A 27,053-nucleotide genomic window follows, 5' to 3' on the forward strand; every position below is an offset into this window, starting at 1 on the left:
AGGCCAAAGTGGCCCATTTCCCCGCTCTGGGCTGCAGCCCACAGCCCCAGGACCCTGCAAAGCCGATGCTCCAGACCCCAATCCAGGCGGGGTTGGTCGTTGGGGTCCCAGTGCCCCGTCTGCAGAGTGAGGGACACGGGGAGGGGGCGCAGGCAGGGAGCCGCAGTCTGAGTGCAGGGCAGCCCCACGCACCGTGCATGGCGTGCGTGCAGCCGCAGCTGCCAGCGCTGCGCTGCAGGACACGAGGGCTTGCCGCCTGGCTGGCAGTGCTGGCTCTGTGCTGTGTGCCGCGCTGGCCTGGCTGGCGTGAACCACGGAGCCGTGCTGGGTGCAGAGCCTTGCTGCGGTAACGCTCGCATGCCTGCAACAGCTTTTGCTGGTGCTCAGCACAGGCGCAGCACGCACCAGAGCGGGTCAGCAGCAGGACAGCGGTCCCGGCCTCCCAGTGCAACCATGGTGGTCTCAGCGCTGGGTCACTGGCACAGGGTGGGAAACAGGAGGAGGATGAAGGCGGCAGCTCTGGCAAGGGCTGTGCAGCAAAGCCGGCTCGGGGAGCTGGCTGCCTGCGTCTCTGCGGGTTCATGGGGGACAGGGAAAGGCACAGGGGACAGGTGGGATTCGGGTCCTTCCCCTCTGGTTTAGCAGCTGGGAGGCACGGGATGTGTCCCAAGGGGCTCAGCGGGTCCAGCTCTGCAATTTGGGGACTACTGGCTCTGGGCAGACAGAGGTGCCCTGAGCAGACGTGGCCCCTCTGCCCCAGCGAGTCCCCCCACCCCTCACAACAGCCCGGGGTCCAAGCCCGGGGTCCTGGGCGGTCACTGGGGAGCATCCCCAGCCAAAGTGAAGGGGAAGGGCCTGGCTGCCATGAGGCTCCTATTTCCAGCAGATGCTGGTGTAAACCCCGCAGATTCCAGTCACCACCACCACCTCTGACCCCCCAGTAAGCGCAGCTGGACCCCAGCTGTGTCAGGCACCGGGCTGCACTGCATCATGCACAGGGAGCCATGGCAGCAGCCCTCCCCAGAGCCTGCGGGAGCCCCCGGGGCAGCAGGAGAGGGGAGGGGGCTGTCTGCAAGCACCCGGGACAAACCCAAGACAGGGTCGACAGGAGCCCCCCCCCGTCCCCTGAGCCCCCCAGGCTCCCTGGACAGGGCTGTAGCTTGGCTGTGCAGGTGGAAAGTTTTCTCAGGGCCTGGCTGATGGTGAAAGTTTTCAGAGGTGTGGCTCGAGAGGAATGTAAATCCTCTGAAGCCTCATCTCCCCTGTAATTAGTCAGACAAGTTTCAGCTTGGAGCTGGGCCGCCCCAGCCTCAGGTGTGGGAGCGTGGGGATGACGCAGCCGGCCTGTCCCTGCAGCGCACATGTCCCCTCCTGCCCCAGGAACGCGCCCGCTGACTCACGGGGGCCGCAGGGGCGGTGAGGCCGGGCAGTGCAGAGGGGGGCACCCGCAGTTGGGGCGCTGGGTGGGTGCACCCCATTGGAATCACACAGGTGTGGGGCTCTGTGTCCTCCAGCCTGGACATCCCATGGGGTGACCAAACACCTAGACGTTGCCCTCAGCCAGGGGACAGAGCCTTCATGCCAGAGCGGGCAGCATCCTGGCCACAGGCCCTCAGCAGACCCAGGAGAAAGGTGCCTCTGTGGGATGGGTCTGGCCATGCAGGGGACAGGCTGGGCTGCAGCCTGGCCTGGCCCTTGCTCCAGGCATCCTCACCCTGGCCAGCTCTGCAGGTGCCATCCCCAGGACGATGCCACTGGGCCACCGGTCACATTCCTGGCAGCTGTGAGCCAGCAGATACCAAAGGGCCTGGGCTTGTGGGGTTACCGAGAAAAAGGGCCATTGCACAGGGCTGAGAGTGCCTGGCCCATCTCAGGGGAAGCCTGCGCAGCTGGAGCAGCACGCAGAGCCAGGCTGCCGTGGCGGCTCGGGGCCAGGGACTGGGGGTGAGCACGCTGAGGGCACCCGCAGAGGGGGACCCACTGGGGCAGGAGCTCTGCACTGCTCCTGCACACCACAGCCGGGGCTGTGCATGCTCGTGTTGTGCAACTGGGGCTCAGGAACAGGCACGTGGCCAAGGGACGTTGGCTGCAGCTGAGCAGAGACAGCGGCCACCAAAGCCCAGTGTCCTTGTGGCAGCGCAGGGGCTGCACGCCGCAGCCGGGGTGCCAGAGGGACGCTTCCCTGCCAGCTGTGGTGTGGTGAGCCGTGAGCTGTGCCATCTGTGGCAACGAATCCAAACTACGGACGGACATGCATACACACGTGTGTGTACACCCTCACACACTTGTGAGCACTCGCCTCCTCTCCACCCAAGAAGGGTGAGGGCCCAGCTCTGCCGGGCAGGATGCAGGTGCCAGTGATGCAGTGGTGCTGCCCACAGCAGGAGCAGAGCAGGCACCGCTTGCTGGGCTGTGGGGCTGCTGGGGCACAGCGAGGGCAGGACCCTGGGGCCCAGCCGGGATGAGCAACTGTGTCTGGCTGGCCCTGATGCGATGCCCAAAGCCCTGCCGGTGTGGCGGTCTATGCCCCATGTCCCCATTGCCGCAGGAACCCTCTGCTGGGCGCAGCACTGGTGAGATGCAGGCAGGGAATGGCTGCCCACACTGGAGCACCCCCTGCAACCCCCAGCAGACCCCTGCACACCTTAGTGCACCCCAGCACCCCCCTGCACATCCCAGCATCAGCCTGCACACACCAACACACCCCTGTACCCCCTTACACACCTGTGCACATCCGGCAACTCAACAAGGCTCAGCACCCCCCTGCACACGCCAGTAGCCCCCTGCACAACCCCGTGCATCCCGGAACCCCCATATACAGCCCAGCAAGCCCCAGCACCCCCGCGAACGCCCGTGCGCCCCCCGCCAGCCCCGCCGCAGCGCTCGGTCCTGCCGCGCCCGGTCCCGCCGCACCGCCTGTCGCCAGCAGGGGGCGCCAGTGCGCAGGGAGAGCCCCTCCCGCGGCCAGCGCCGGGCCGACACCCGGGTGTGTGTGGGGGGCTGGGGTGGGGGGATGTGTGTGGGGGTGTGTGTGGATGTGTGTGTGGGGGGTGTGTGTGTGTGTGTGTGTCTCTCTGTGTGTGTCTGTGTGGCTCTGTGGCTCTGTGTGTGTGTGGGGTGTGTGTGTGTGTGTGTGTGTGTGTCTCTGTGTCTCTGTGTGTCTCTGTGTCTCTGTGTGTGTGTGGGGGGGGTGGTGGTGTCTGTGTGTCTCTGTGTGTCTCTGTGTGTGTGTGGGGGGTGTGTGTGTGTGTGTGTGTCTCTCTGTGTCTCTGTGTGTGTCTGTGTGTCTCTGTGGCTCTGTGTGTGTGTGGGTGTGGGTGTGTGGGTGTGTGTGTCTGTGTGTCTGTGTGTCTGTGTGTCTCTGTGTGTGTGTGTGTGGGGGGGTGTCTGTGTGTCTGTGTGTCTCTGTGTGTGTGGGGGGTGTGTGTGTGTGGGTGTGTCTCTCTGTGTCTCTGTGTGTCTCTGTGTGTGTGTGGGGGGTGTGTGTGTGTGTGTCTCTGTGTGTGTCTGTGTGTCTGTGTGTCTCTGCGTGTGTGTGTGTGTGTGGGTGTGTGGGTGTCTGTGTGTCTCTCTGTGTCTCTGTGTGTGTCTGTGTGTCTCTGTGTGTGTGTGTGTGTGTGGGGTGTGTGTCTGTGTGTCTCTGTGTGTCTCTCTGTGTGCCTGAAGAGTGTGAGAGTGTGTGTGTCTGTGTGCCCAGAGAGAGAGAGTGTGTGTGTGGGGGTGTGTGGGGTGGTGGTGGGGGGTGTGTGTGTGTGTGTCTGTGTCTGTGTCTGTGTCTGTGTGCATGTGTGTGTGTGCCCGGGATGTGGTGCCTGGAGTGTGTCTGTGTGTGTGTGTCTATGTGTGCCCGTGTGTGTGTGTGCCTGGCATGTGTTTGCCTGGCGTGCGTGTGCGAGGTGTGCGTGTGTGTGTGTGTCTGCCCGGCGTGTGCGTACTTGGTGTGTATATGCTGTGTGTGCGTGCCCTGGTACACCCCAGTGTGCTCCAGGGTGTGTGTGTGCCAGGTATGTGGGTGTGTGTGCCTGGTGTGTGCCTGGTGTGTGCGCCCCCTCCCCCCCGCCCCCCCCCCGCCCCCCCCCGCCCCCCCCGCCCCCACTGAGCCCCCTGTGCCCACCCGCCGGGTGCCTGCCCGGTGCAGCGGCTTTGCCCTGGGCACGGGCCCCGCACAGCGCAGCACCCGGGGGCTGTCCCTTGTCCCTGCGCACCGCCAGGCTGAGCATCACCCGCCAGCACCAGCACGGCCGTGGCGATGCAGCCCTGCAATGGTGCGGTGAGGCGGGGATGGAGGTTAATCACAACCATTTGCTCTTCCCTGCAGCCACCAGTTGAGCACAGTTATTTGGATTAAAAAAAATAATATATAATAACAGAGGCAAACGAGCCGATTCCAAAGCTGCAGCTCATAATTACTGTTACATATCAGGAGGATCAGCCGCGCTCCAGGCGAGAGAGCGGAGCCGAGCGCGGTGCCAAGCCCGGGCAGGTAATTGCCTCATGCCAGACACCCGGCTGACAGCCCAGCGCTGCCTTTTCGCTTTGAACTCCCGCACAGAAAATCATTAGTGCTCGAGGTGGAGCCGTGGACCTCAGCCAGGAGAGCTGCAGGGCACAGCGCGAGGGATGCTCGTGGTCCCGGCGGGTGCCGTGGCAGGGACTGGCAGTGCCGCGGGGGCGGTGGTGAGGCTGGGGGCTCCGGTCCTTGGGGGGAAGCTGGGGAAGGCAGGTGTATGGCTGGGACCTGGGGTTGGCACGGGCTGTTTCAGTCTTGTAAATGACTTCAGAAAACTGCCTGCCAAGGACCGATTAACAAGCAGCCAAGTAATTAAAACCGTGTGGGAAGCGACAGCGCAGCCTGGTCACAGGCAGCACTCTGGGGCAGTGTGGTCCATCTCCTCAGCACCATGGGCAGCCCCTTCCCCTCCCAGCAGATGCGTTGGCCTCCTGGGAGCGCTCCCCCACTGTCCCCCCCGTGGGCACAAGGTGACCAGCCCCCTGCTGGTCCCACCCGGGCCACGGTGGGACCCTCGCTGCCTGCTCACAGGCAACAGCCACCCAACCATCAGCCCTCAAGGAGCAACAGAAAGGGAGGCCGGGAGGGGACCAGCACACATGGCAGATCCTACCTGAAGGGGCCACGTCAAAGCCCCCCTCTAGAGGGGACCAAGCTGAGAGCCAGGGTCCCACTGGGGAGAGGGGCTTCCCCTGGGGCGAGCTAGAAAAGCAATGTCTGCAGGGGCTGTCACCGTCCCTCCTGCCCGTCCTCGTGTGCCATGGGGGGCTGTGTGCGCGGCGTGCATCTGCACAGAGGCCAGGACAAGCCCTGGCAGCAGGAGGGCACTAAACGCCAGCGGGGGAGTCACGGGGCTGGTGCAACCCCTGTCACCAACAAGGGGTTTGGCCCATCCAGCCGGGGTCCGGTGGCACGACTGGCCGCACCCCAGAGCAGGGAGAAAACACCATTCCTGCCCTTCCACAAGCACGAGTGTCTCCAGGCTGATGCCAGTACCTGCCTCATCCCGCTGCCAGCGTCACGGCTGTCCCCAAGCCCAAGTCCCCATCTGTGGCTTGGAGACCTGGCCTGGAGTCACTGTAGGTGCAGCGGGTGTGGGCACGGAAGGAACGTGGGAGCCGCTGGTTGTTGCCTCCAGTCAGCATGGGAAAGTACATGTGCAACTCCCTGCCTGCTCTGCTGTGCTCAGCAAGGGGAGAGAGGGATGAGCAGACAGGGTGTGAGCCTATTTCCACACCGACAGAATGAGACATGAGGAAATGCAGGACCTGCTTGCGATCTGGAAGAGAGACACTGAAAAAATAACGTGGGAAACTCCGAAGGTTGGAGTTTGCTGCGGAGATAGAGCTAAAGCAATTCATGATGGCTCGGGAGTCTGGCTCTGCTCAGACACAAGTATTCTTTTGTCTAGAGGAAAACAAGGAGTCGTTTGTTGCCCATCTGTCCTCCCTTTGCCTTGGTCCCACACACATTGCGGAGCAGCTTCCCCTTGGGCTCTGGACCAGGGAATCCCCATCTCTGGTCCATGGCTCTGCATATTGTGACTGGCCTGAGCCCAAGCTGGAGCATGTCAGCTGGGATGTCACCAGAGAGACCACCGAGCTGCTTAAGCGCTGAACTTGCTAGACTGGGTTCCTCGGCCCCAAGCAGGGGCAGAAGGGCTGAGCCAGACCTTGGAGACAAGACTGGTTGTGATCAAAAGCTGTTCAGGATCTTTACTGCTGAAGCACGGCAGCTGAAAAGCAGTGCTCAGCCCTTGGCTGGGTGACCAGATGGCATGATGGGTGGCCACAGCACTTGGGTAGCTGCAAGGATGAAGAACTACAGCAGGACCAGGGGGAAGAGTCTGAATGATCTGCTGAAAGACTGTCTAGTGCCAGACAGGTCTGTGATCCCTGAAGCAAAGCAGAGATAACCACATACATCGCTCTGTGCTGCCCAGCCCCTTGGCTGAGCTGCTCCCGCAGCCGAGCAAGAGTGTGTGAACTGGCTGTGTTTGCAGCGCTGATTCATTGGGAATCACTGCTGTAAGGGGATCTCCTTGGCACACGCCGTGCCGAAATGGGCAGAGCGGCTCTTCGGCCGGGGAGCAGGTCTGTGCTCCAGCAAGGTGCTCACAGGTGGAGGTGGCTTGTGAAGCATCAAATGACGCAGGGCCAGGACTCACCTGGTGCTCTGCAAACAGCTTGGGGCATCGGCCAACGTGGAGGAGCATCATCTTCGTTCACGTTCACCGAGAGGAGAAAAGGGCTCGTTGAGAGCCTGGTGTGACGCTGGCGCAGGGATGCGGGTGAGGCTGCCCGCAGCATCCCACCGGCAGGGCAAGGTCTGGCCTCAGCGTTGGCAGGAGCCAGTTTGGAGTTCAGAGACGGGCAATACGGAGTCACCCCGCTTTGCCTTCCCTCCAGTCAGCCCTTCACCCTCTGGCTCCATCACTGCCTCCTTCGTTCTCCTGCTAAAGGGGACGAGGCTCTGCTGCCTGTCTCCTTCATCCAGCGCGCAGCACAGTGGGCAGGGGGGGGGATCAAACAGGGTGAGCGTCTGGCGTGGCTTGGCTTGCTGGCTGGTGGCTAAATGCCCTGAGCCTGCCCAGGGGGAGTTTCCATCGCTCACACACACTATGAAGTTTCCTTTCATAGCAACAGATCTGGGATCGCTCTTTTCCTGATAATGGGAGGGGGCTGTCAGGACATGTCCTAGCAGATGATAAAAACAACAGCAGCTGAGATGATAGAAACAAAGACAGCACTATTTCACTCCACACCTTGATATATTTGTTACCCATTTTGGTGTTGTTCAAACCTACAGAGAAAACCTGTCAGCAAGGGTAAAGCCCGTGCCTGCCATTCCTTACTTGCAGGAGACATCCTTCCCAGAGCTGCATCCTCCAGCTAGTTCCTACTGAGCTGTGAACCGCTGTGAAAGGCACTGGGAAGAACCTGGCCCACAGGGGAAACCCAATGACTCCTAATTAGCTCTTAATTCATGACATGAAAAGCACAGTTAAGTGCTATTGTTTGAGGCACATGCCACACACTGACCCGGGCCTTTTCACACCAACCCTTACCACAGTGGGGTACCCTGTGGGCTGCTTGTCCACTCCTAACATATAATTTCACCTCCCTTCCTATGCAAACCAGAGGACTTCAGCTCTTTCTTTCCCCCTGCAGCACACCTGAGGGAGAGATAGCATCGATGGTATGCTTCTTGCTGGAACAGACTCTTGATACCATCTCCTGAACATTATGATGTGTTTTCTTTTTTTTTTATCTCAAGGGAATTTACTGTGGGTGAGTGCTTCAGGAGAGCCTGGGAGACTGAATTCTTCTGGTGACATAAAATCGCTGAAGTGGTGCGTGCTTCTCTGCATAATCACGTCGACCTGTCGCCAGAGCCAGTGGAAGAGGAACTTTGTGCTAAGGGTTTCTCCTGTAGGAATGGGGCTGGTTTGGGGATTCTTGTTCGGGAGCTCAGACAGAGGTCAGGGTAGCAGCTGACTGGCAAAAATATCGATTGGAAAAGACCAGAAAAAGCTGATATTGTAGGCCAATCTACAGATCTCCTCTTAGGCTCTTGTGCCAGTTGTGATAAAGGAGCTCAAACATGGGCTGAGGTCATGATAATACTGAAAGAAAAGCCTTAAATCCAGCAATTCCCTGCCTGTGGGGCTGTGGCAGGGCTTTGCCTCTTCTAGGGCAGTTGCCACATTCAGGCTGACTTGTACCTTGGCCTAAAACATGTGGGTGACCTGAGTGGGGGAACAGAGCTCCCAGCACAGCTTTTGGCCCACGTGAGGGGTTCAGGGCCAATTGCCTGGAGCAGGAAGGTGTTTGCTAGAGCAAACACGAGCAAAGCGAGCACGTCTGGAAGAACTCAGCAGGGGAGGCCAAGGGATGGCTCTGGAGCACAGCTCCCACACGACGGCTGTTGGGTAATCCTGTACCCCCCACTATGGAGGGCAGCGGGCCAGCAGGAGCACTGATCTTCACCCTGCCAGGTTGCCCCAGGACAGCGCTGAGTGGAGCAGAGTCATCTGCACGCTCTGCCAGTTGCCAGCAATGGGTTGCTCCCAGGTCCCCCTCCTTTCCCCCAGCTTTCTGAGGGAGGGGGCACATGTGCATCCCAAATCTCTAGAGTTTGCATCTTGGGGAGTCAAAAATCCAAATCTGAAGCCAATCGGTTCTGAGGCAGGGCTGCCCAGAGCCCTCGACTAAGAGGATCTGGAGTCTCTTTGTGCTTAAGCTGCTTCCTTGGTGGCCACCCAGAAAAACCACACCACCTCTCCCAGAGCTGCTAAAGAAAGAGAACGTGACTCCCTATAAAGGCCTTGGGATCTAACAGCGGTGCAGATAAAGCGTTGTTGTTATTGTGTCCTTCAGCGAACAGATGAAAGAAAGGAGGCACTATGAATTACCAAGGGTGAGGCTCTGGGAACACCTCAGCAACTCCAAAATCAGTTAAGTGTGTTAGAATGCAAAACCAGCCAGAGGGGCCCAGGGAAGGAAGGAGATCACCACAGGAGAGAACACAGAAGGGTTCCTAATCCCTATAACTCTCTTTCACTACCTCACAGGCACCTCTGCTAAAAGAAAAAATAACTTCTCTTATCCGAGAGTGACACTGCTGGAGCCGGGCTGGCCAGCAGGTTGGGTGTGCGACTTTCCACTGTATACTGTAAGAGCTGGCGCCACATCAGTGAAGGGATTTTCTTCCCGACAAAGAATAAAACAGTGCAGTGTCTCCCTTCCTGGTTCTCTGCTGCTTTTTTCACGCTAATACCTGTCCAGCTGCATTACTATAATCACTATGCTCAATCCCTTAATAGCACGATGCAGGCGTGGCTATCGGGGTGTCTGCATTGCCTCATCTCTGTTCCTCAATTCTGCATTGTCCTGTTTAAACCCTCCGCTCTGCCGGTGGTCGCAGGGTTCCTGCCCCTCGCTGCAGTGTCTGTTGCGCTTTGCCCATCGGTACTTTTGATACAGGTGATGCTGGTTCTGCTGAGCTGATGTTAGCATTGCTGTCTTGCAGCTGCAAATCTGTAAGAGAAAGGATATCTGCATGCAGGCATAGCATCCGTAAGGATTGATTGTACCCTTCCCGTCAGAAATCACATGTAACGTGTCCTAGCAGTGGGTGTCTAACGCATTTTCAATCCTTCTTCTCTGATTTGGACTATTTAAGCATTAAAACCTGCCTCAGCAATGAGATAGAAGAAGCCGTGGCACCGCATTTTCTAGCTTCTACAAGTCTTTTGGAAGTGACAGACTGCTGCTGGGGAGCTTGTGAAAGGTGTTGCAGCAAAGCAGGTGCCACTGGGAAACATCAGGCATCTGCCTTTTAAACTGACTGACAATCCACATTGCAGGGACTTTCCAGTCTCTGTAGAGAGATTCACCCTAGACTAGTATGTAAGCAGAAATTACTGGAGTTTCTTCTCTTTTGAGCTACAAAATTTCTGCCAAATACGGTATCAGTACACAAATACCGCCAGGTCTGTGCTTGTCCTGGAATAGAGGTCCTGACGGGAAAATTTCCGTCTGGCTTTGGGTTGGTGCTTATAAAGATTATGGATGTGCAGAGCTCTTAAGTCAGCAACTCCCGTTGACTTTAGACTCTAAAAAAGCAAATAAATAGATTTGTAGATTTTTCATGATATAAGGTGGTTGCGGGCGACTTGGCATATCACAGAGGATTCACTGGCGTTACTTCATGAAGGAGCAGTGGGGTGGAGCTGGAGCCAGCACCTCCGCGTCTCAGGTGCAACAGTGAAATGCTAAAACATAGCCACGAGCGAGGAGCCTTCGGTCTGAATCACGCCGGGCGCTGGGAACTGAAGCGGAAAAGGAAGATCCTGTGTGCACTGCTGTGCTTCCAGTGGGATGTGACAAAAGACGTGAAATCGGGGAGAGAAAAATGATGATTCTGGAATTTGGCTCTGGCTGTCCAGGGTGACGAAAAGCGCCGGCAACGCCTCCTGCCCGGGCTATAAAGGGCTCCAAGCCAGGGGGAAGCGAGCACTCGCTGCCTGCGCTGCCGAGCCGCGTGCCTCTCTCCAGCCTCCAGCCCCCGCCAGCCTTCGCCATGAGCACCACTGTCAGGCAGTACTCCTCCTCCACCTCCCTCAAGGGGTTCGGTGGCCTGGCTGGGGGCTCCAGCAGGCTTTCCTCCGTGCGAGTTGGGGGAGGGGGCTACAGAGCCCCCAGCGTCCACGGAGGCTCCAGCAGCTACTCTGTCTCTTCCCGCATCGTCTCGGGGCTCGGCAGCGGCTATGGGGGCAGCTACTGCAGCAGCGTAGGAGGGGGCCTCGGCAGTGGCTTTGGGGGTAGCTACGGGGCTGGCTTTGGGGCTGGCTTTGGAGCCGGCTTCGGGGGGGGCTTTGGGGGAGGCTTTGGAGGCGGCGATGGCATCCTGCCGGCTGGCGAAAAGGAGACGATGCAGAACCTCAACGACCGCCTGGCTGCCTACCTGGACAAAGTGCGTGCCCTGGAGGAGGCCAACACCGACCTGGAGGTCAAGATCAGGGAATGGTACAAGAAGCAGGGACCTGGTCCAGACCGTGACTACAGCCCCTACTACAGGACTATCGAGGAGCTCAGGAACAAGGTAGGATGCTGTGATTAACACAGTGGGACGTCTCGTTACCAGAGTGGAAGCAGAATCACTGACTGTTACCTCTGTAATTAGTAAGCGCTAACTGCATCGTAAAAAAGTGTCTCAGATGCACATGCTGAGTGCCAGGCTGGGAATTCCGAGATGTCTCAATGTTAGCTCTTGATTACATCCCTCTAGGTGGAACAAACGGCAGGAAGAAGCAGATGTAAAGGGACATAAGGCAACAAATGAAGAAGAAGGAGGCAAATCTGCATTGATAATGCATTTTTTTCTGCAGTTTGAAATGAATGTGCAGGGAAAGTTGTAAATGTGTGCAGAGTGTGTCACTGATGTCGTATTTGTAAACATTCAAAAAATTCATTTGTAAACATTGGCAAACTTGTTTCAGCTCTTCAGTATTGATGTGATTTAGATGCTAAAGTGAAAAAGATGGAACTGACCAACAGTGAGGTTTTCACCTCCTTTTGGCAGTCACTGCCCCAGGGCCAGGCTTGATGCAAACCCACCAACCCAGGCAGCTCTGGGGGGATTTCTCCTGTATCTGATTTGACTCCCACCCTCCCCATTTCAGAGGAAATACCCAAGAGTTGACTTTGTTCTGCTCTGTTACTTCTTACTTGCGAGTTGCCCCCAGGAAGCATGAAGGCAGGTGGTGTACATCTGGAGCTGCAGGAGTGCTGGCAAATGATGCAGGGAATCCGTTTTCCCTCCCTGTCTTTGGCCCCATAACTGATGTCTTCCCAAACTCTGCCTTGAATCTTCTCCCAGTATGGATTATTTGCTTCTGGTTCTGTAATATAAAAATCAGAAGCTGTAGGCACCTGCTCACTGCATTTTGCTCCATTTCTGCAGTCAACAGATTAAACCCACCCCAGAACATATGGGCACAAGGTATGCCAAGCACAAACACCTTGCTGGTCCATCCGTCCCACCAGAAGAGCTGCATGGAGCTGTGGGTGGGGGAGCAGGTGATTCCTCCTTGGCCCTTGCGTAATCAGCACCTGCCCTGAAGCATGGGAACAAATGGTGTCATCAGATCTCACACACCTTCCATGTTTCACGCTGCCTTTTGAAATACTGATGGATTTTTGGAAAGGGAGGTCACAGAGTAACGCAGAGTCAGTCTCAGCTGTGTCTCACTCGGTCTGATTCAATACACACTTCTAAGGAAGCCCCAGGCTTCCCCAAAACTGTTCCTGTCCCAACAGTCTCCCTTCTGCTTCCATCCTGTGGTCAGCCAGGAGGAGTGCCCGACACTCAGTGCTTTGTCTTTATCCTCTGCCCTCCAGGTGCTGGTGGCCACAGTCGACAACGCTAACTTCCTCCTGCAGATCGACAACGCCAGGCTGACAGCTGATGACTTCCGGAACAAGTAAGCCACATTTCCTGGAAAAATGGAACAAAGTCTGCGGAGACTTTTGATGAAAGGAGGAGAAAATCCCATCCAAACACAAAAAGACAACATAGAAACAAGGTCTTCAAAATGAAAGTGTAGTTTCCAAAGCAGATGGTTATCAAATCCTGTAGGCGCATAGGGATTGTTCTGCTTCCATACAAAAACTTCACTATTTTATTCTCATTGCTGGTTCCTCTGTGGTACGACCTCTCCTGTGCGGAGAACTTTCCCTGTGCTTGTGCTGCACATTTAACTTGTGTATGTACAGCCCAGCAAAGCCCAGACCCAGTAACGAGGCCCAGTGATACCAGGAGCACGGTGATGTTGTGGAGTCAGATGGACACTGTTCATCAGTTGTTCCCCTGTGTTCACTAGCACTCACCGTCAGGAAGCTGTCCGTGCACCGTCGGGGTATCAACATGATGCCAGCAGCAGCACGGAGGAAGCAACCAACTGACCCAGGTGCTCTGTCCCTGGCTGGGCAAGTTCTCGTGCCACTTTCATGACTGTTCTTGTGTCCCCAGGTTTGAGACGGAGCAGGCTCTGCGCCTGAGCGTGGAGGCCGACATCAACGGCCTGCGCAGGGTCCTGGATGAGCTGACCCTGGCCAGAGCTGACCTGGAGATGCAGATCGAGAACCTGAAGGAGGAGCTGGCCTACCTCAAGAAGAACCATGAGGAGGTGAGCACAGAGCCAGGCTCAGAAAAGTCCAGCCTGGGCCCAGAAATACGAGGTCTGGTCCAACCCTTAAGGCTATGCTGAGTTTTGAATTGCTGGGCGGGAAGATGGGAGGTGCTGATAAGGACATAGGGATGATGCATTCTGGATAGCAGCACGTCCTCTCCAGAGTGTGTCTGAAATTCATTCACCTCTTGCTATTTCAGTAACGGCCACTGTAGCAGTTAGAGATTTATCAACGATCCTGGCAGCTTCAGGCCTGAGAGGTCTGTCTCCCGAGAAATGAAGCCAGCTACAGGCTCTGATTTATTCTCTGAAGGTTTAACTCAAACGGAGACTTCTTAAGAACTTGGGTTATTTTCTTTCTGACTGTGGGGCAAAGGCCCTGGCTTGCTCCCTGTTGATCTGCCCCAGAAACACCTGCTGAAGGATGCTACCTTTCCTTGAAGAACTCTGTGCTGAGAGGAACATATTTATATGCTGGTTGCTGGATTGCATGAAGACGTGTTTCTTGTTCCTTCCAGGAGATGAATGCCCTGCGTGGGCAGGTGGGTGGAGAGATCAGCGTGGAGATGGATGCTGCTCCTGGAATCGACCTCACCAAGATCCTGGCTGAGATGAGGGAGCAGTACGAGAGCCTGGCGGACAAGAACCGCAGGGACGCCGAGCAGTGGTTCTTCAGCAAGGTGAGCTGGCTCCGGTGGAGCAGCGAGGGGCGCGGGACCCCAGGCCGTGCCTGCTCACCGGTGCTCTAACGGCGCGCTGCTGCCTTGTTGCAGACGGAAGAGCTGAACCGGGAGGTGGCCATCAACACCGAGCAGCTCCAGAGCGGCAAGACAGAGATCACCGAGCTGCGACGCACCATCCAGAGCCTGGAGATCGACCTGCAGAGCCAGCTCAGCACGGTACGAGGGGCCGGCTCCCTGCGGGGGTGGGGGGTGGGGGGCACGCAGGAGCACGGGCCAGGGGGCGCGTGGGGGCTCCACCTCCACCCCCACCGCCCTCCGTCCCCCGCTGAACCCGTCCCTCTCCTCTGCACGCAGAAAGCGGCGTTGGAGGGCACCTTGGCCGACACAGAAGCCCGCTACGGCACCCAGCTGGCCCAGCTGCAGGGGCTGATCACCAGCGTGGAGGAGCAGCTGGCCGAGCTGCGGTGCGACATGGAGCGCCAGAACCACGAGTACAGGGTCCTCCTGGACGTCAAATGCCGCCTGGAGCAGGAGATCGCCACGTACCGCCGGCTCCTGGAGGGTGAAGATGCCCAGTACGTAGAGGGGCTTTGACTGGGAGAGCGTGTTGGGAGGAGACGGGTGGAAGCAAAGGAAATAAAACATGGACAATCTACATTCCCTGGAGGCTCCTGTGAGCCATTTCCCGACCCATGTCATGCAACAGGGTCTCCCTTTTCTGTCCTGCTAGTCCAGAACAGCCCAGTGGTTATGACAGCACTGCAGCATCCCTGGGATCCCCTTCCCATCCCGTCCTGGGGAGGGAGCAGGTATCACTGCTGCTCATCACAGCTGGGATGCGGGCTGCCCTTATGTCTGAATCCCCGTGGCACACACACATCCTTACCATTTTCAATTTTTACACTAGGCTGTTTCCAGAAGGCATTTTAATCCTGTACTGGTGTGAGAAGGAAAGACGGGGTTTAAATAATTATTTTGTCTTAGAGACAACTCACATTTTTTCCATTTCTGACCATTTTTTGTCCTTTCTCCTCCTGTAGCATGTCTTCCCTCTACATCTCGCAGCCTGTGAAAGAAGGTAAGTACACGTCTTGGCTGAAGCACTGATCACACGTAGCTCTGTTATATCCTTAGCCACCTTCTTAGCACAGACTCTTTACTAATTTACTAAAATTACTGTCATATTATACTTTCAAAATGTGAATTGACAGAAACTGCTCATGATATACCAAAACGTCTTTCAGAAGTATTATTTGTGCAGAGTGAAACTATATAATAAAGTATTTAGTGGTAGGAATGTGGTGGTTATATTTGGTTTCTCAGGCGGTTTTTGGTCATAATAGATTTACCCATGAAAATCTTTAAATACTTTCCCCTTGCTTCCCTGCAAATAACAGTTCCTTCTTTCTCCATTGTAGCACCTATAACTACCCGTCAAATCCGCACGATCTTTGAGGAAGTCCAGGATGGGAAGGTGATCTCCTCCCGCGAGCAGATCACCCAGGCTGCCCACTGAGGCGGCTGTGTGGTTTGCTGCAAACCTCACATAGCAAAGCAGAAGAAGATTCCAGCTTATGTGCTCTGGCTATGCAGATCACAAAAAAGCACCTTCTCTTTTTGTCACACCCTGGCTTCCCTCACCCTTTATCCAAGCATTGTTCCATGCTCAGAAATCAAATAAAGCTTTTCTTCGCACTTATGAAAACCAGGGTCTGGTCTTGTTGCTCTGATGAGCTGGGCTGTCCCACTGCTGGAGCTGTAGGACAAAGCTGCTCTCAGGAAGGAGTAATATTCTCCATCTTTGGTACCCAGGTGTTGAGGCCAGGACAATGACAATTCCGTAATACCTGTGACCTGGCTGCCTCCGTGAAGAAGCTGATGTGGGTGGAGGTCTAAAGGGAACTGATTACATGGGTCGTGGGAGGCAAAACTTGTGAGTCTTTGTATTTCACCTCAGATTTGGCACGGTGACTTTCAGGTTGGGGCAAAATGCTGCTTCCCCAGCTGCAATGTGCAGCAACAGCAGAGCTGAAGCTTTCAACTAGGTAAGTACAAGCAAGAAAGTGAACAAAACCCAAGTCATGTAGCCAGGACCCTGCAAACGGTTCCCTCCCCAGCTCTGCCTCGACAGCTGCTGTGCAGCCCAGATAACAAGCTTTGAGGTACAACGAAATTAAGCTGTAGATGTGGCAGGGATGCATTGGCTGATGCCTCTGCAGAAATACAAACTCAGCTTAGTTTAATCCTTTCTTCCAAAGGCACTGCTAAAGGGTGAAGAAAACAAGCGGTGGGTATGGTCTATACAAGCACAAAATTTAAAACACTTCTGGGAGTTACTTGTGGCACTCCCTGGCTGTTAGTGGCTGTTCCTGATGCAGCAATTCATGTTGCCGTCAGCTGGCCCAGCCGTTCCTGGAAAGCCAGTTTAGACACATTCTTGGCTGGATTCTGCCACATTTATTACCTCATAAATCCAACTTCCAAATCAATGGGATGATTTAGAGAAACGCTACTGAATATGTGTAAGAATAGAGCTGGCCACACAGTTTTAAGATGCCTTTCCGGAAAATATGCCTGGATTTTATGGGGAGATAAGAGAGAATTCGTGGTTTTATTCAAAATGTTGACAGGATCCCTGCAGTGCATCATCTGCACTGCAAGCCGAGGCAGCAGGGATGCACGGTCTAGCGGCACCCCATGCTGCAGCCATCAGCTCTGCCCAGTGTCAGCTGGGACCACATCCCCCTGGCCACGCAGGGCAGCCCCCCATGACCCGTGCCAGGGACCAGCTGTGCTGTGCACCCTGCACAGCACCCTGAGCGAGCCAGCTGAAAGCACTCCCAGCACCCACTGACTTGCAGCAGGCACAGCTTTGGTTTTGAATCTTACCGCTGACGAGCAGTGATCTCATTTCCACTGCGATTCCACCAAAGGACACGTAAACACAACCCAGTAAAGGAGCACTGTGGTCAGGAGAACGGCTCCCACCACTCTGCTGCTGCACGTCCTCGTGGCGCATCGTGGACAGGCCACGAGTAAACAACAGGGCACAATTCCTGACCCCAGGTGCTTCCAGCCACAGCATCTCTGCGGCCTGACTGCTGCGCTCCTGCATCCTTGGCCAAGGGAGCCCGGCACAGCACGGGGCTTCTCCCCCAGGATGCTCCGTGCCCCGGGACTGGACAGGGCCAGGCGCTGAGCAGCCCAAGCCCAGATGCCTCAGAAGGGTAAGGACAGACACAGCCTGCAGTGAAAGAGCTTCCCAGGTCACCTCTTAGGGATCCACTGTCCTCGCCAGGGGTGGTGCAGGGACTGTCAACACCTCTGGCAGCTCCTCGCGATCGTTGTGTCCCTGCAGCTGCCACCCTTGTGACACCCAGCATGGGGATGCTGTATTCATCCTGGATTTATATTTTTCTCCTGGAAAACGGAGCACACCCTTGTTGCTATAGAAACAAGTAATACTTTGCTAACAAACCCCCCTGTTTTAATTACTCCTGCTACTGCAAATTGTGAGGGAGGTGTGGAAAACAGGTGTTGATACTTTCCTGCCTTAAGCATTAATAATTAGTCGTGACCTTAAGAAACCCATTGAGGGGGGAGCTGCAGGTGGTGGCTTATGCAGACAGGCAGCGGCAGCTCAAGGCAGGTTTCAGAAGGTGGTATTTTATTCCAGAAAGATGCTTTGACTTCTCAGGCTACGCTGAGTTAATCTGACATAAAAGACCACTTTAGAAAGAGACATTAAGATGTGGCTTTTCAGCTCATTTTAGGAAACTTTCCTGTAATAATTTGATAGTAGGGCAAACTTTATAAGAATGCTAAAATAAACAGAGAAGTGTTCTTGTCCAGGTAGTTTCATCTACCGGCTCTGCTGGTATGTACGTTTGGAGCCAGAGCTTCGCCGCCTTTTTCCTCCTGAAGACAGAATTGCATGTTTAGACACCAGTGTGCTACCATGAAATTACTGTTATGCCATAGACCAGGCATTCTGATTTTGGAATGTATAAAACCCAGGCTCATAGTGTGCTTGCACTCATGAAACAGAGGCAGAATCTGATTTAATAGTCAGCTTTTTATTTGAAAGAGAGTGTGATACAAACAATATGCAGTCATTTGTGGTTGTGTTCAATTGCAGGTCATGTAAATAACGCCTTAGAATTTTTAATGTTGTTTTAAGTCTTAATTAACACTTCATGATTTTAATTGCTGCCTTGTGGTATCATCAGAATATCGTAGATATTTTGAGCAATGTGTATTTTTATGACACTGCAGTTAAATAGGAAACGAAAGATGAAAGACTGATTTCATGTAAAGAAAGAATACCCTATTAACCTCGTAATGTGGTGACAGTTATTCATCCTACAGCCGGTCTGGGGGAAGCTGGTCGCTCCTGCTGGCTGGCCAGCCTGAAGAGCCTTGCTCACGTCAAGCCTGAGGGCTTGGACTTGCACGGGGGCTCTGTACTGTTTTTGTCACCGAAGTTCCCCTTTCTCCTTGCCACCACTGCACCCAGTGAGGACAATCCATGACTTTTGCCCTTTCGTATCACCCGAGAGAAGGCAAGGAAATGAAGATGGGGAGAAAGCACATTCCTTGGAGCTCCACGTCCCAGCCGCCCCCACGCTGCTGCGCCTTTGCCAGCTGCACCTGGGGAGGACGAGCAGAAAGTGGGCGTCCGCTGGCTCCGTGCTGCGTCTCCTGGCACTCACGCGACACGAAGATGCTGCCGCCAACAGACTGAACCCATCCTCTGGCCAGAGCAGACATGGTGGAGATTCCACTTTCTCCAGTTCTCCAAGTCATACAGACTTGTCTCCGTTAACCAGTGGCAAATGGGAACACGGGTAGCTGTGCTTCTCCATAGCAGCCAACTCCTGATCTTGCAAGGACACATCCCACTCCTGTATTGTTTCCAGCTTTTTTCAGATAGAGGGAAGGGAGTCATGCCCTCTAAAGCTGCTCAGAAATGTACCTTTGTTGCTTATTTCCATACTCTTTCCCCCCTCCTTTGGCAAATGATCTAAGGAAGAACTTGGCTGTTGGGAAGGGGTTGTTGGGGCCTGTCTGTGAAGTCAAACAATTCACCATGTACACACATGAGAACTATCTTCTCCTCCACACCCTGCATTATTAGCTGGTGACACTCAGATTTGTGGTTTCTGCCCATGACGTAGGTCAGCACAGAGAACAGACAGCAGAGCTTGACCATGCCTGGTGCGCTTGTTTTTTGAGGCTTTTTGCTCTTCAGAAGCAACCAGCATCTCTCCTGAAGCTCTGTCTACATGGGAGCTGTAAACCTCAAATTCACATTGAACTTATCTTCCCTGGTCAGAACTGATTGAGATGTTCATCACAGAAAACATCAGCAGCATTAGCTGCTAAATTATGTTACTATCAGCTTTGAACTCTTGTTCACAGTGCTTGGAAAGCAGGAGCTTTTCTTCTTATATCCTTCACCTACTTTATGCCAGTCCACATTTTTTCCTGGAGCATCTCATAATTTTTAAGTTACGCCAGCTAGTAGCCATACCCTGCCCTTTCTGAACGGTTTGCTAGGCTCTTGTTCACAAAAATCAACACAAAATATCCACTCCTTATTGCCTTTTCATATTCCTTCACTCTTGGGTGGTCTCTGAAGTGAAGAACTGTATGAGCCCTGAAGCATGAGCTCCCTTGTCATTGCTTTTTCATTACAGAACATCCCTCTCCCTGCAGATAAAAGAGCAGACTCGTATTTCCAGGACTGGTAGCCAAGTTCCTTCTAGCATCATTGTACTCACGGGACTGCAGATGTACTTTCAGGGCTTCATGACACGGCTGTTGTCCCTGCAGGTGTGCTGTGTGTGCAACCTAAAGAGAGACAGGAGACCGCAGAGCTGGGACAAGAAAACACAGTAAAAGAGATGCTGACATGCTCCACTGAAACGCTGCCTGAACCGCTCTGTTTCAGAGCTAACAGTACAAAGCAGTATTAAAATGTAGCCCTGAGCGAGGAGCCTCCTACTTTGAATCACACCTGACTATTTACTTGGAAACGGAAGAAGCATAAAGACGCCCTTTGTCAGATAAAAAGTTTCTGGTGGAATACGACAAAAAAGCATGACTAGAACAAAGGCAAAAATGACGATTCTGGAAGTTGGCTCAGATTTTAGGAGTGATGAAAATCATCGGGAATGCAACAGAAAAAAAAGAGCGCCGGCAACGCCTCCTGCCCGGGCTATAAAGGGCTCCAAGCCAGGGGGAAGCGAGCACTCGCTGCCTGCGCTGCCGAGCCGCGTGCCTCTCTCCAGCCTCCAGCCCCCGCCAGCCTTCGCCATGAGCACCACTGTCAGGCAGTACTCCTCCTCCACCTCCCTCAAGGGGTTCGGTGGCCTGGCTGGGGGCTCCAGCAGGCTTTCCTCCGTGCGAGTTGGGGGAGGGGGCTACAGAGCCCCCAGCGTCCACGGAGGCTCCAGCAGCTACTCTGTCTCTTCCCGCATCGTCTCGGGGCTCGGCAGCGGCTATGGGGGCAGCTACTGCAGCAGCGTAGGAGGGGGCCTCGGCAGTGGCTTTGGGGGTAGCTACGGGGCTGGCTTTGGGGCTGGCTTTGGAGCCGGCTTCGGGGGGGGCTTTGGGGGAGGCTTTGGAGGCGGCGATGGCATCCTGCCGGCTGGCGAAAAGGAGACGATGCAGAACCTCAACGACCGCCTGGCTGCCTACCTGGACAAAGTGCGTGCCCTGGAGGAGGCCAACACCGACCTGGAGGTCAAGATCAGGGAATGGTACAAGAAGCAGGGACCTGGTCCAGACCGTGACTACAGCCCCTACTACAGGACTATCGAGGAGCTCAGGAACAAGGTAGGATGCTGTGATTACCAAGACATCTTCGTTAAAGTCAGTTTTAGAAAGACAACCCTGTTCCTAAAAGCTGAAAGGAAGAGTATTAACGAATGACAATTAATAGGTCTGAGATGGGAAAACAGAAGCAACATGCTTGGAAGCAATACTTATAATATAAGAGCAGCAGTTACTTGAGCATGCCCTCCACAAGGCACAGAGATGGGTTTTCTATTGGCTGTTGCAGTGTAGGGAGAAAGACAGGGCAGGAAAGCGGGAGCCAGAGGCTATCAGGCGTCAGGTCAGGTTATCTGATGCTACAGGGTGTGCGCTGCCACGCCAGTCATCTCCTGCCCTTCCTCCATGCTCCTTATGCCCCAAGCGTGAGCCAGACTCCTGGTTAAGTTCTCTGCAGGCAGGGACACGCGATTTCTTTGTCACTGCTCACTACTGGATGATATGTAAATGGAGATGTTAAGTCGTTTTCATAAATATCCTACAGATCAGATCTTTTCTAGCCCAATAAGACGCTCAAGGTAGGGGTTAAAAAGGAAAGAAAATGCCCTGTGGGATGGTTGTTCTTTGGGAGGTGCAAACACAGGCATGTGTGAAACCTAGGGAGTCAGAACATACTGGGCTGTAGTAGGTGGCTTCAGAGGTGCTGAAGTGAAGTGCATGCCCTGCTCTAAAATGCAGTAGATGAAATCATGGCCAAGCTTGTTTCTTTATTCTTGGCAGCTCCCTGGCTGATTTTAGGCAAAAGTCCTTGAAAAAAAGCGCTAGAATCTGTCCTTCCCTTCCTACCCTGTCATCGCTGTCCTCCCTCTGCCCGCATTACTCATCACGAGCTGATTGCCTGGTCCTTCACCACTCCTACACGAGGTGACAACATCCTTAGTAAGCTCAGGTTCCACTGGAGGGGATGGAGGTGTGGGCAGGTGAGAAATAATACCTGGTCTGTGAGAGCAAATGCCAGGGAAATGAGGCAGCAGCCGTTGACAGGCTCAGGGATCAGCCCCTGGGGGAAATCCCAGATTTTTTTAGGAAATACTTAGAATTTTTCAGTTCTTTAACCCTCCCGGGCTTCACCTTGGGGTGAAGGGCTCTTGCTTTGATGCACAAAGCTTCTCTTCAAATTCCAGCTTGTCAGGTGTGCTCTGATCTGGAGCACAGAAACATGTGGAGACAGAGACTGCCTCCAGATGTGAGCAATGAAGTGCTGGGTCTCACAGAAACCCTCTGCTCAGGATCCAGAGGGATGCAGACCCTTCCCTCCCCTCCCGCACCCCACCGCAGCTGGGAAGTTACCACATCAATATCCCTGGATTATTGCTCGGATATCCCCTGAAGCACCAGAACTCAGTGAGAGCTTTTCATTAGCTTGTGGCTACAGAAATTACTGCTCATTAAATGGCCAATAATTTTCAAAATCCTAGAACAAATATTTGCACCTCAGGTGTAATTACGAAAGCAAAACAATTCAGGCACAGGCACTCCTTCCGCAACTCATTTATTTTTTTTTTTTCCCTCTCGGCTGGGCTGTTCAGCATTGCCAGACGCTGCCAGAGTGCTGCCAGGACTCTGAGCGTGGTGTCAGCACCAGGAGATGCCACCCTGGCAAGGGCACCAGGCTGTGGCACGTGGCATGCCAGTGCCTTCGCAAGGCTGAATCGGTGCTGGCAAGACTGAGCACCGGCATCCTGCCTCTCCCTTGCAGAGTCCATATGGAAGTTCCAGCCCAACCGGCAGGAGGTTCAGTGCTGCTCCAAGTCCTTCCGAACGGGAACTCGGGCAGGAGCATGCTGTTTTTCAGAACTACTTTTTCACTCTCTCCCTTTCTTTTATCCCCCTCCAGATTCTTGCTGCAACTGTTGAAAATGCCAACATCGTCCTACAGATTGACAACGCCCGGCTGGCAGCTGATGACTTTAGAACCAAGTAAGTCCAATGCCTTTGAGAACTCTTATGAGAAGGGAGGGAAAACCCCGTCTGTTTAAGGCTTTTCTTCGGTTTCTGCAACTGAGGTTGCTCCACCAGGTCACTGCTCACTAGAAATGTGACATTTGGGAAGCGGACACCTCTGCAGGGACACAGCGTTGTCTTGACATTCCTGCACAGTGGAGAGCTGTGCATGCACATTTAATAAAAGATGCTTGGCAGAAGTGCACCAAGTCGGGGTAGGAAACAAGAAAAAGCCTGTATCGGCTGGGCTCCACAGTGCAACTGTGTGTCCGTGTCCCCAGGTTTGAGACGGAGCAGGCTCTGCGCCTGAGCGTGGAGGCCGACATCAACGGCCTGCGCAGGGTCCTGGATGAGCTGACCCTGGCCAGAGCTGACCTGGAGATGCAGATCGAGAACCTGAAGGAGGAGCTGGCCTACCTCAAGAAGAACCATGAGGAGGTGAGCACAGAGCCAGGCTCAAACTGCGACCTGCAGAATGTACCTTGTGCACAATGGCAAGGGGTCAGATCAAATGTGCAGGAGCATCTCCACAATTAGGGCTGTTGGGAGACCCTTGAGTGGGAAAGGGGAAGGGAAACAACCCTTTGAGACAGGACCTCCAGGAGGAGGGCTGTGGGGTTCGTGTGCTGGGTGCAAATAAGAAATTGGCCACGATGGGAATATACTGATTTCACTCTGACATGTATCATGTGTTTCTTTTGTGCCAGGAGATGAATGCCCTGCGTGGGCAGGTGGGTGGAGAGATCAGCGTGGAGATGGATGCTGCTCCTGGAATCGACCTCACCAAGATCCTGGCTGAGATGAGGGAGCAGTACGAGAGCCTGGCGGACAAGAACCGCAGGGACGCCGAGCAGTGGTTCTTCAGCAAGGTGAGCTGGCTCCGGCGGAGCAGCGAGGGGCGCGGGACCCCAGGCCGTGCCTGCTCACCGGTGCTCTAACGGCGCGCTGCTGCCTTGTTGCAGACGGAAGAGCTGAACCGGGAGGTGGCCATCAACACCGAGCAGCTCCAGAGCGGCAAGACGGAGATCACCGAGCTGCGACGCACCATCCAGAGCCTGGAGATCGACCTGCAGAGCCAGCTCAGCACGGTACGAGGGGCCGGCTCCCTGCGGGGGTGGGGGGTGGGGGGCACGCAGGAGCACGGGCCAGGGGGCGCGTGGGGGCTCCACCTCCACCCCCACTGCCCTCCGTCCCCCGCTGAACCCGTCCCTCTCCTCTGCACGCAGAAAGCGGCGTTGGAGGGCACCTTGGCCGACACAGAAGCCCGCTACGGCACCCAGCTGGCCCAGCTGCAGGGGCTGATCACCAGCGTGGAGGAGCAGCTGGCCGAGCTGCGGTGCGACATGGAGCGCCAGAACCACGAGTACAGGGTCCTCCTGGACGTCAAATGCCGCCTGGAGCAGGAGATCGCCACGTACCGCCGGCTCCTGGAGGGTGAAGATGCCCAGTACGTAGAGGGGCTTTGACTGGGAGAGCGTGTTGGGAGGAGATAGGTCAATAGATACAAAATGTGCTGTCTGGGAACTCAAATTGCAGCTTTCAGGGTTCTTCTTAACATTGATACCAGCCACGGATGCCCAGTGGCTCTGTCCCTGGTTTCTGTCTGCAGCGAGATGCTGTAACGGGCACCTTTCCCTGCTGGAAGGGGCAGTGGTCCCTCTGCCCTGCATGAGATGCCGAGTGGAGTGAGCAGGAACTTTAGCAACTTTAGCCTTTTGTGTTTTCCTCCTGCCTGAATACAGAGTCTGTGTAACAACAAGAAAAAATGAGTTTGCTCCTAACTTCTCTTTGTTTTTCTTCTTCTCTTGTAGCATCTCTTCCCAGTACTCCTCCGCTATGTCCTCACACTCTGGCAGAGATGGTAAGAACCTATCTTGCTGCACATATTTATAACAAACAGCTTTGCGACCTGCTTTTAAAGCAGCTGCCAGACCGATGGAGTGAAAATCACTCCTCAGGCGTGCCGTGCCGCCTCGCTGGCTGGATCAGAGTGGCAGCAGTCAAGGGCGCTTGTGTGCGTCTTACAACTGCTAACCACAGGGAAAAGCTGTGGGAAATACCTTGCACTCCTTTATCACAAGAATGATTTGCCCTAAACGGGCCTTGTGATTGAGCAGGTGGTGTTCTGGCTTTACACAGACCATGAAAATCAGGCGACATCACACATTTAAGGAGTGTGCCTTTTGCCTTCTTGAGCTTTCCCATCAGCCTGGCTCTTCCCTCTTCTAGCCAACGTTGCGTTGTTTAAAACAGCATTTTCCAGTATCTTGTGGAATTTGTGACATCTTCCAGAAAAACATGCAATATCTGATATTGTGGTTAAGAAATTTCTTTCCTTCCTGCCCCTGAATAATTGTCCTCTGCTCTCCTTTTGTAGTGATGACATCTTCCCGTCAGGTTCGCACAATCGTTGAGGAGGTGCAGGACGGGAAGGTGGTCTCCTCCCGGGAGCAGGTTGCGCTTACCACTCGCTAGAAGGGCAAGCACCTCTGTGGACCCTTGACCCCAGGCTCAAGAGAGTGGCGAGCTGAACTAAACCCTGCCTGAGGCCGTATGTGATGGGGTTGTGTCACAGAAAGCAGTCCACTTCATTCGTCTGCTCCTCCTTCCTGTACTACCATGATTCCACACGGGTGCCATCATGCACTCTGTATACATTTAATAAAGCTTTTTTCCCTCGTTCATGCAATTACAGACTTGTCTGTCACTGATACATGATCCCTCAAAGCCTCAGGGTTGTGTGTTTGTGCCCGGGAAAGTCCTAAGAAACCACAAGAAGCAGCCAGTGAGAGAAGGGGAATGGAGGGATATGGTTTCCACCTGGAGCAAAAATAATTTGAGACAGCTTTTTCTACTGAACTCATTGCTTGTAAATACATGGGACTGACCGAGACATAAACCAGATAAGTTTATTGCAAAACGAAGGCAATAATGGAAGGATGATGTTTGAGGTCAACGTACCACACCACACGACTGATAAAGCCAAGAGAATAAAACCCAGTTCTCTAATTCCTGGTATCCCAAAGAATCACTTTCTCCTGTAAGTTGAACATAACTGACTACAGCAAGACTACTACTGCCATGTGTACCATTCTGAGACACGAGCACAACATCAGACTCGTTGACAAATCTTACATATACAAGCCTTCTGTCTTACTTGACTGTCTTTAAATCACACTATTAGGCACATTGTATGAAAACTTCATGCAGGTCTTTTCATGCTGCCTGAGGGCTGCACTTAACAGGTGCTAAAGTAACCATTGCTTAATCCACAAGAGGGATGAGTAGCAATAATTTTTTATCACTATAGCATCTAGTAGATCACTGCTAAAATCCTTCTTGAAACACACGCGCTACTTATCGTATGTCAACAACGTCTGCAGGCAAGCTGCCATTCAGGATTAGGTGAAGCAGCTTGGGCACTGGCAGCCAGGAACCGAGTTTGCCTTTGCCCACTCACTTTCCACAGAGTGACAGAGGAACCAAAGGATGCTCTGCAGGCTGCAGATCTACCAAATATGTCCTGGGGGCTAGGCAGGAGAGGAAATCATTTTAGACCCAAAAGCCTGATGAAACCACTTAGGTCCAACTTCATGCTTTCCAGCCAGTACAGGAAAACACAGCCAGTTTTGGGAGCTGTGTCCAGTCTTGGACCGTGGCCTCATGTTCCACATGAGGAATACAGATGTGGGCCTTAGACAGAAGGAAAAGGTAATAGTTTGCAGTAAATCAGCTTCCCTTTGCTTATAATGATGTACAAGGTGCGACTGTGGTTCAAGTTAAGCATGCTTGTGCCTTGGATTATTATTGATGATTCATGCTCCCTCAGCCTCCACAGGGCACCATGGTCCTTGCTGAACAATTACAAAAGCATGCTCCCTGGCCTGAACAGGCTCTTGAAAAGAGTGGATGATATCATGCTGGGCATGACAACACAAGCAAAGGTGATCGAAGAAGTGGGGAACCTGCCAGGTCTTTCCAGAAAAGGGAGTGTGAAGAGATGTTATCATTCTGTATTATTGTTTAGCAATTACAGAAAAGGGTAGGAAATGAAACACAGACCAGAGTGCCGAGTTCATTGACTGTGTCACGCTTATCTCTTTGCTGGAATAACAGACCTTTTTTTCAGAAATAGGAAGTCTTCCAAGCCAAGAGAGCTAGGGCCACCACAAAAATAAAAACTAGATCAAGCAAAAATGCCCTTTAGTATCAAGCTGTCTTAGACTTTATGGCAACAAGCAAGGGTGCAGGCTGGAAATTCTGATTAAACTACAAACATACTTCTCCCCCCGAATCAGAAGAGCGTTGTTATACTTCAATTATAAATTGCAGCTTTTTAACTCTTGAGCCACCTGGAGGATGCCCCAGGTGTATGAATACAGAA

General features: G+C 54.0%; 1 protein-coding gene across 2 annotated transcripts; it reads left to right on the forward strand.

The window, feature by feature from the left end:
• The first annotated feature begins 9,985 nt into the window (after window positions 1-9,985).
• On the forward strand, window positions 9,986-25,475 carry LOC106631194 (keratin, type I cytoskeletal 14). Of its 2 annotated transcripts, XM_055697710.1 has the most exons (9): window positions 9,990-10,907; window positions 20,484-20,728; window positions 22,563-22,645; window positions 22,951-23,107; window positions 23,377-23,538; window positions 23,632-23,757; window positions 23,896-24,116; window positions 24,481-24,530; window positions 25,047-25,475. In XM_055697710.1, exons 1-9 carry the CDS (start codon window positions 10,595-10,597, stop codon window positions 25,142-25,144), a joined length of 1,455 nt encoding a protein of 484 aa, XP_055553685.1. In that variant the 5' UTR covers window positions 9,990-10,594; the 3' UTR covers window positions 25,145-25,475. The 2 variants fall into 2 exon arrangements, with proteins under 2 accessions (XP_027661476.2, XP_055553685.1); XM_027805675.2 differs by lacking the exons at window positions 20,484-20,728; window positions 22,563-22,645; window positions 22,951-23,107; ... (3 more) ...; window positions 24,481-24,530; window positions 25,047-25,475 and adding exons at window positions 12,415-12,497; window positions 13,046-13,202; window positions 13,724-13,885; ... (2 more) ...; window positions 14,929-14,966; window positions 15,307-15,578 and having other exon boundaries at window positions 9,986-11,116.
• Window positions 25,476-27,053: the final 1,578 nt, after the last annotated feature.

This window comes from Falco cherrug, chromosome 20, assembly GCF_023634085.1.
Source record: "Falco cherrug isolate bFalChe1 chromosome 20, bFalChe1.pri, whole genome shotgun sequence".
Classification (NCBI taxonomy): domain Eukaryota; kingdom Metazoa; phylum Chordata; class Aves; order Falconiformes; family Falconidae; genus Falco; species Falco cherrug.

Bases quoted from the DNA above. Each gene is read 5' to 3' on its own strand.
- LOC106631194 (XM_055697710.1), top strand. From the start codon at position 10,595: ATGAGCACCACTGTCAGGCAGTACTCCTCCTCCACCTCCCTCAAGGGG. The intron at 23,108-23,376 runs GTGAGCACAGAG...CTTTTGTGCCAG, and splicing joins TCAAGAAGAACCATGAGGAG to GAGATGAATGCCCTGCGTGG. The intron at 23,539-23,631 runs GTGAGCTGGCTC...GCCTTGTTGCAG, and splicing joins AGCAGTGGTTCTTCAGCAAG to ACGGAAGAGCTGAACCGGGA.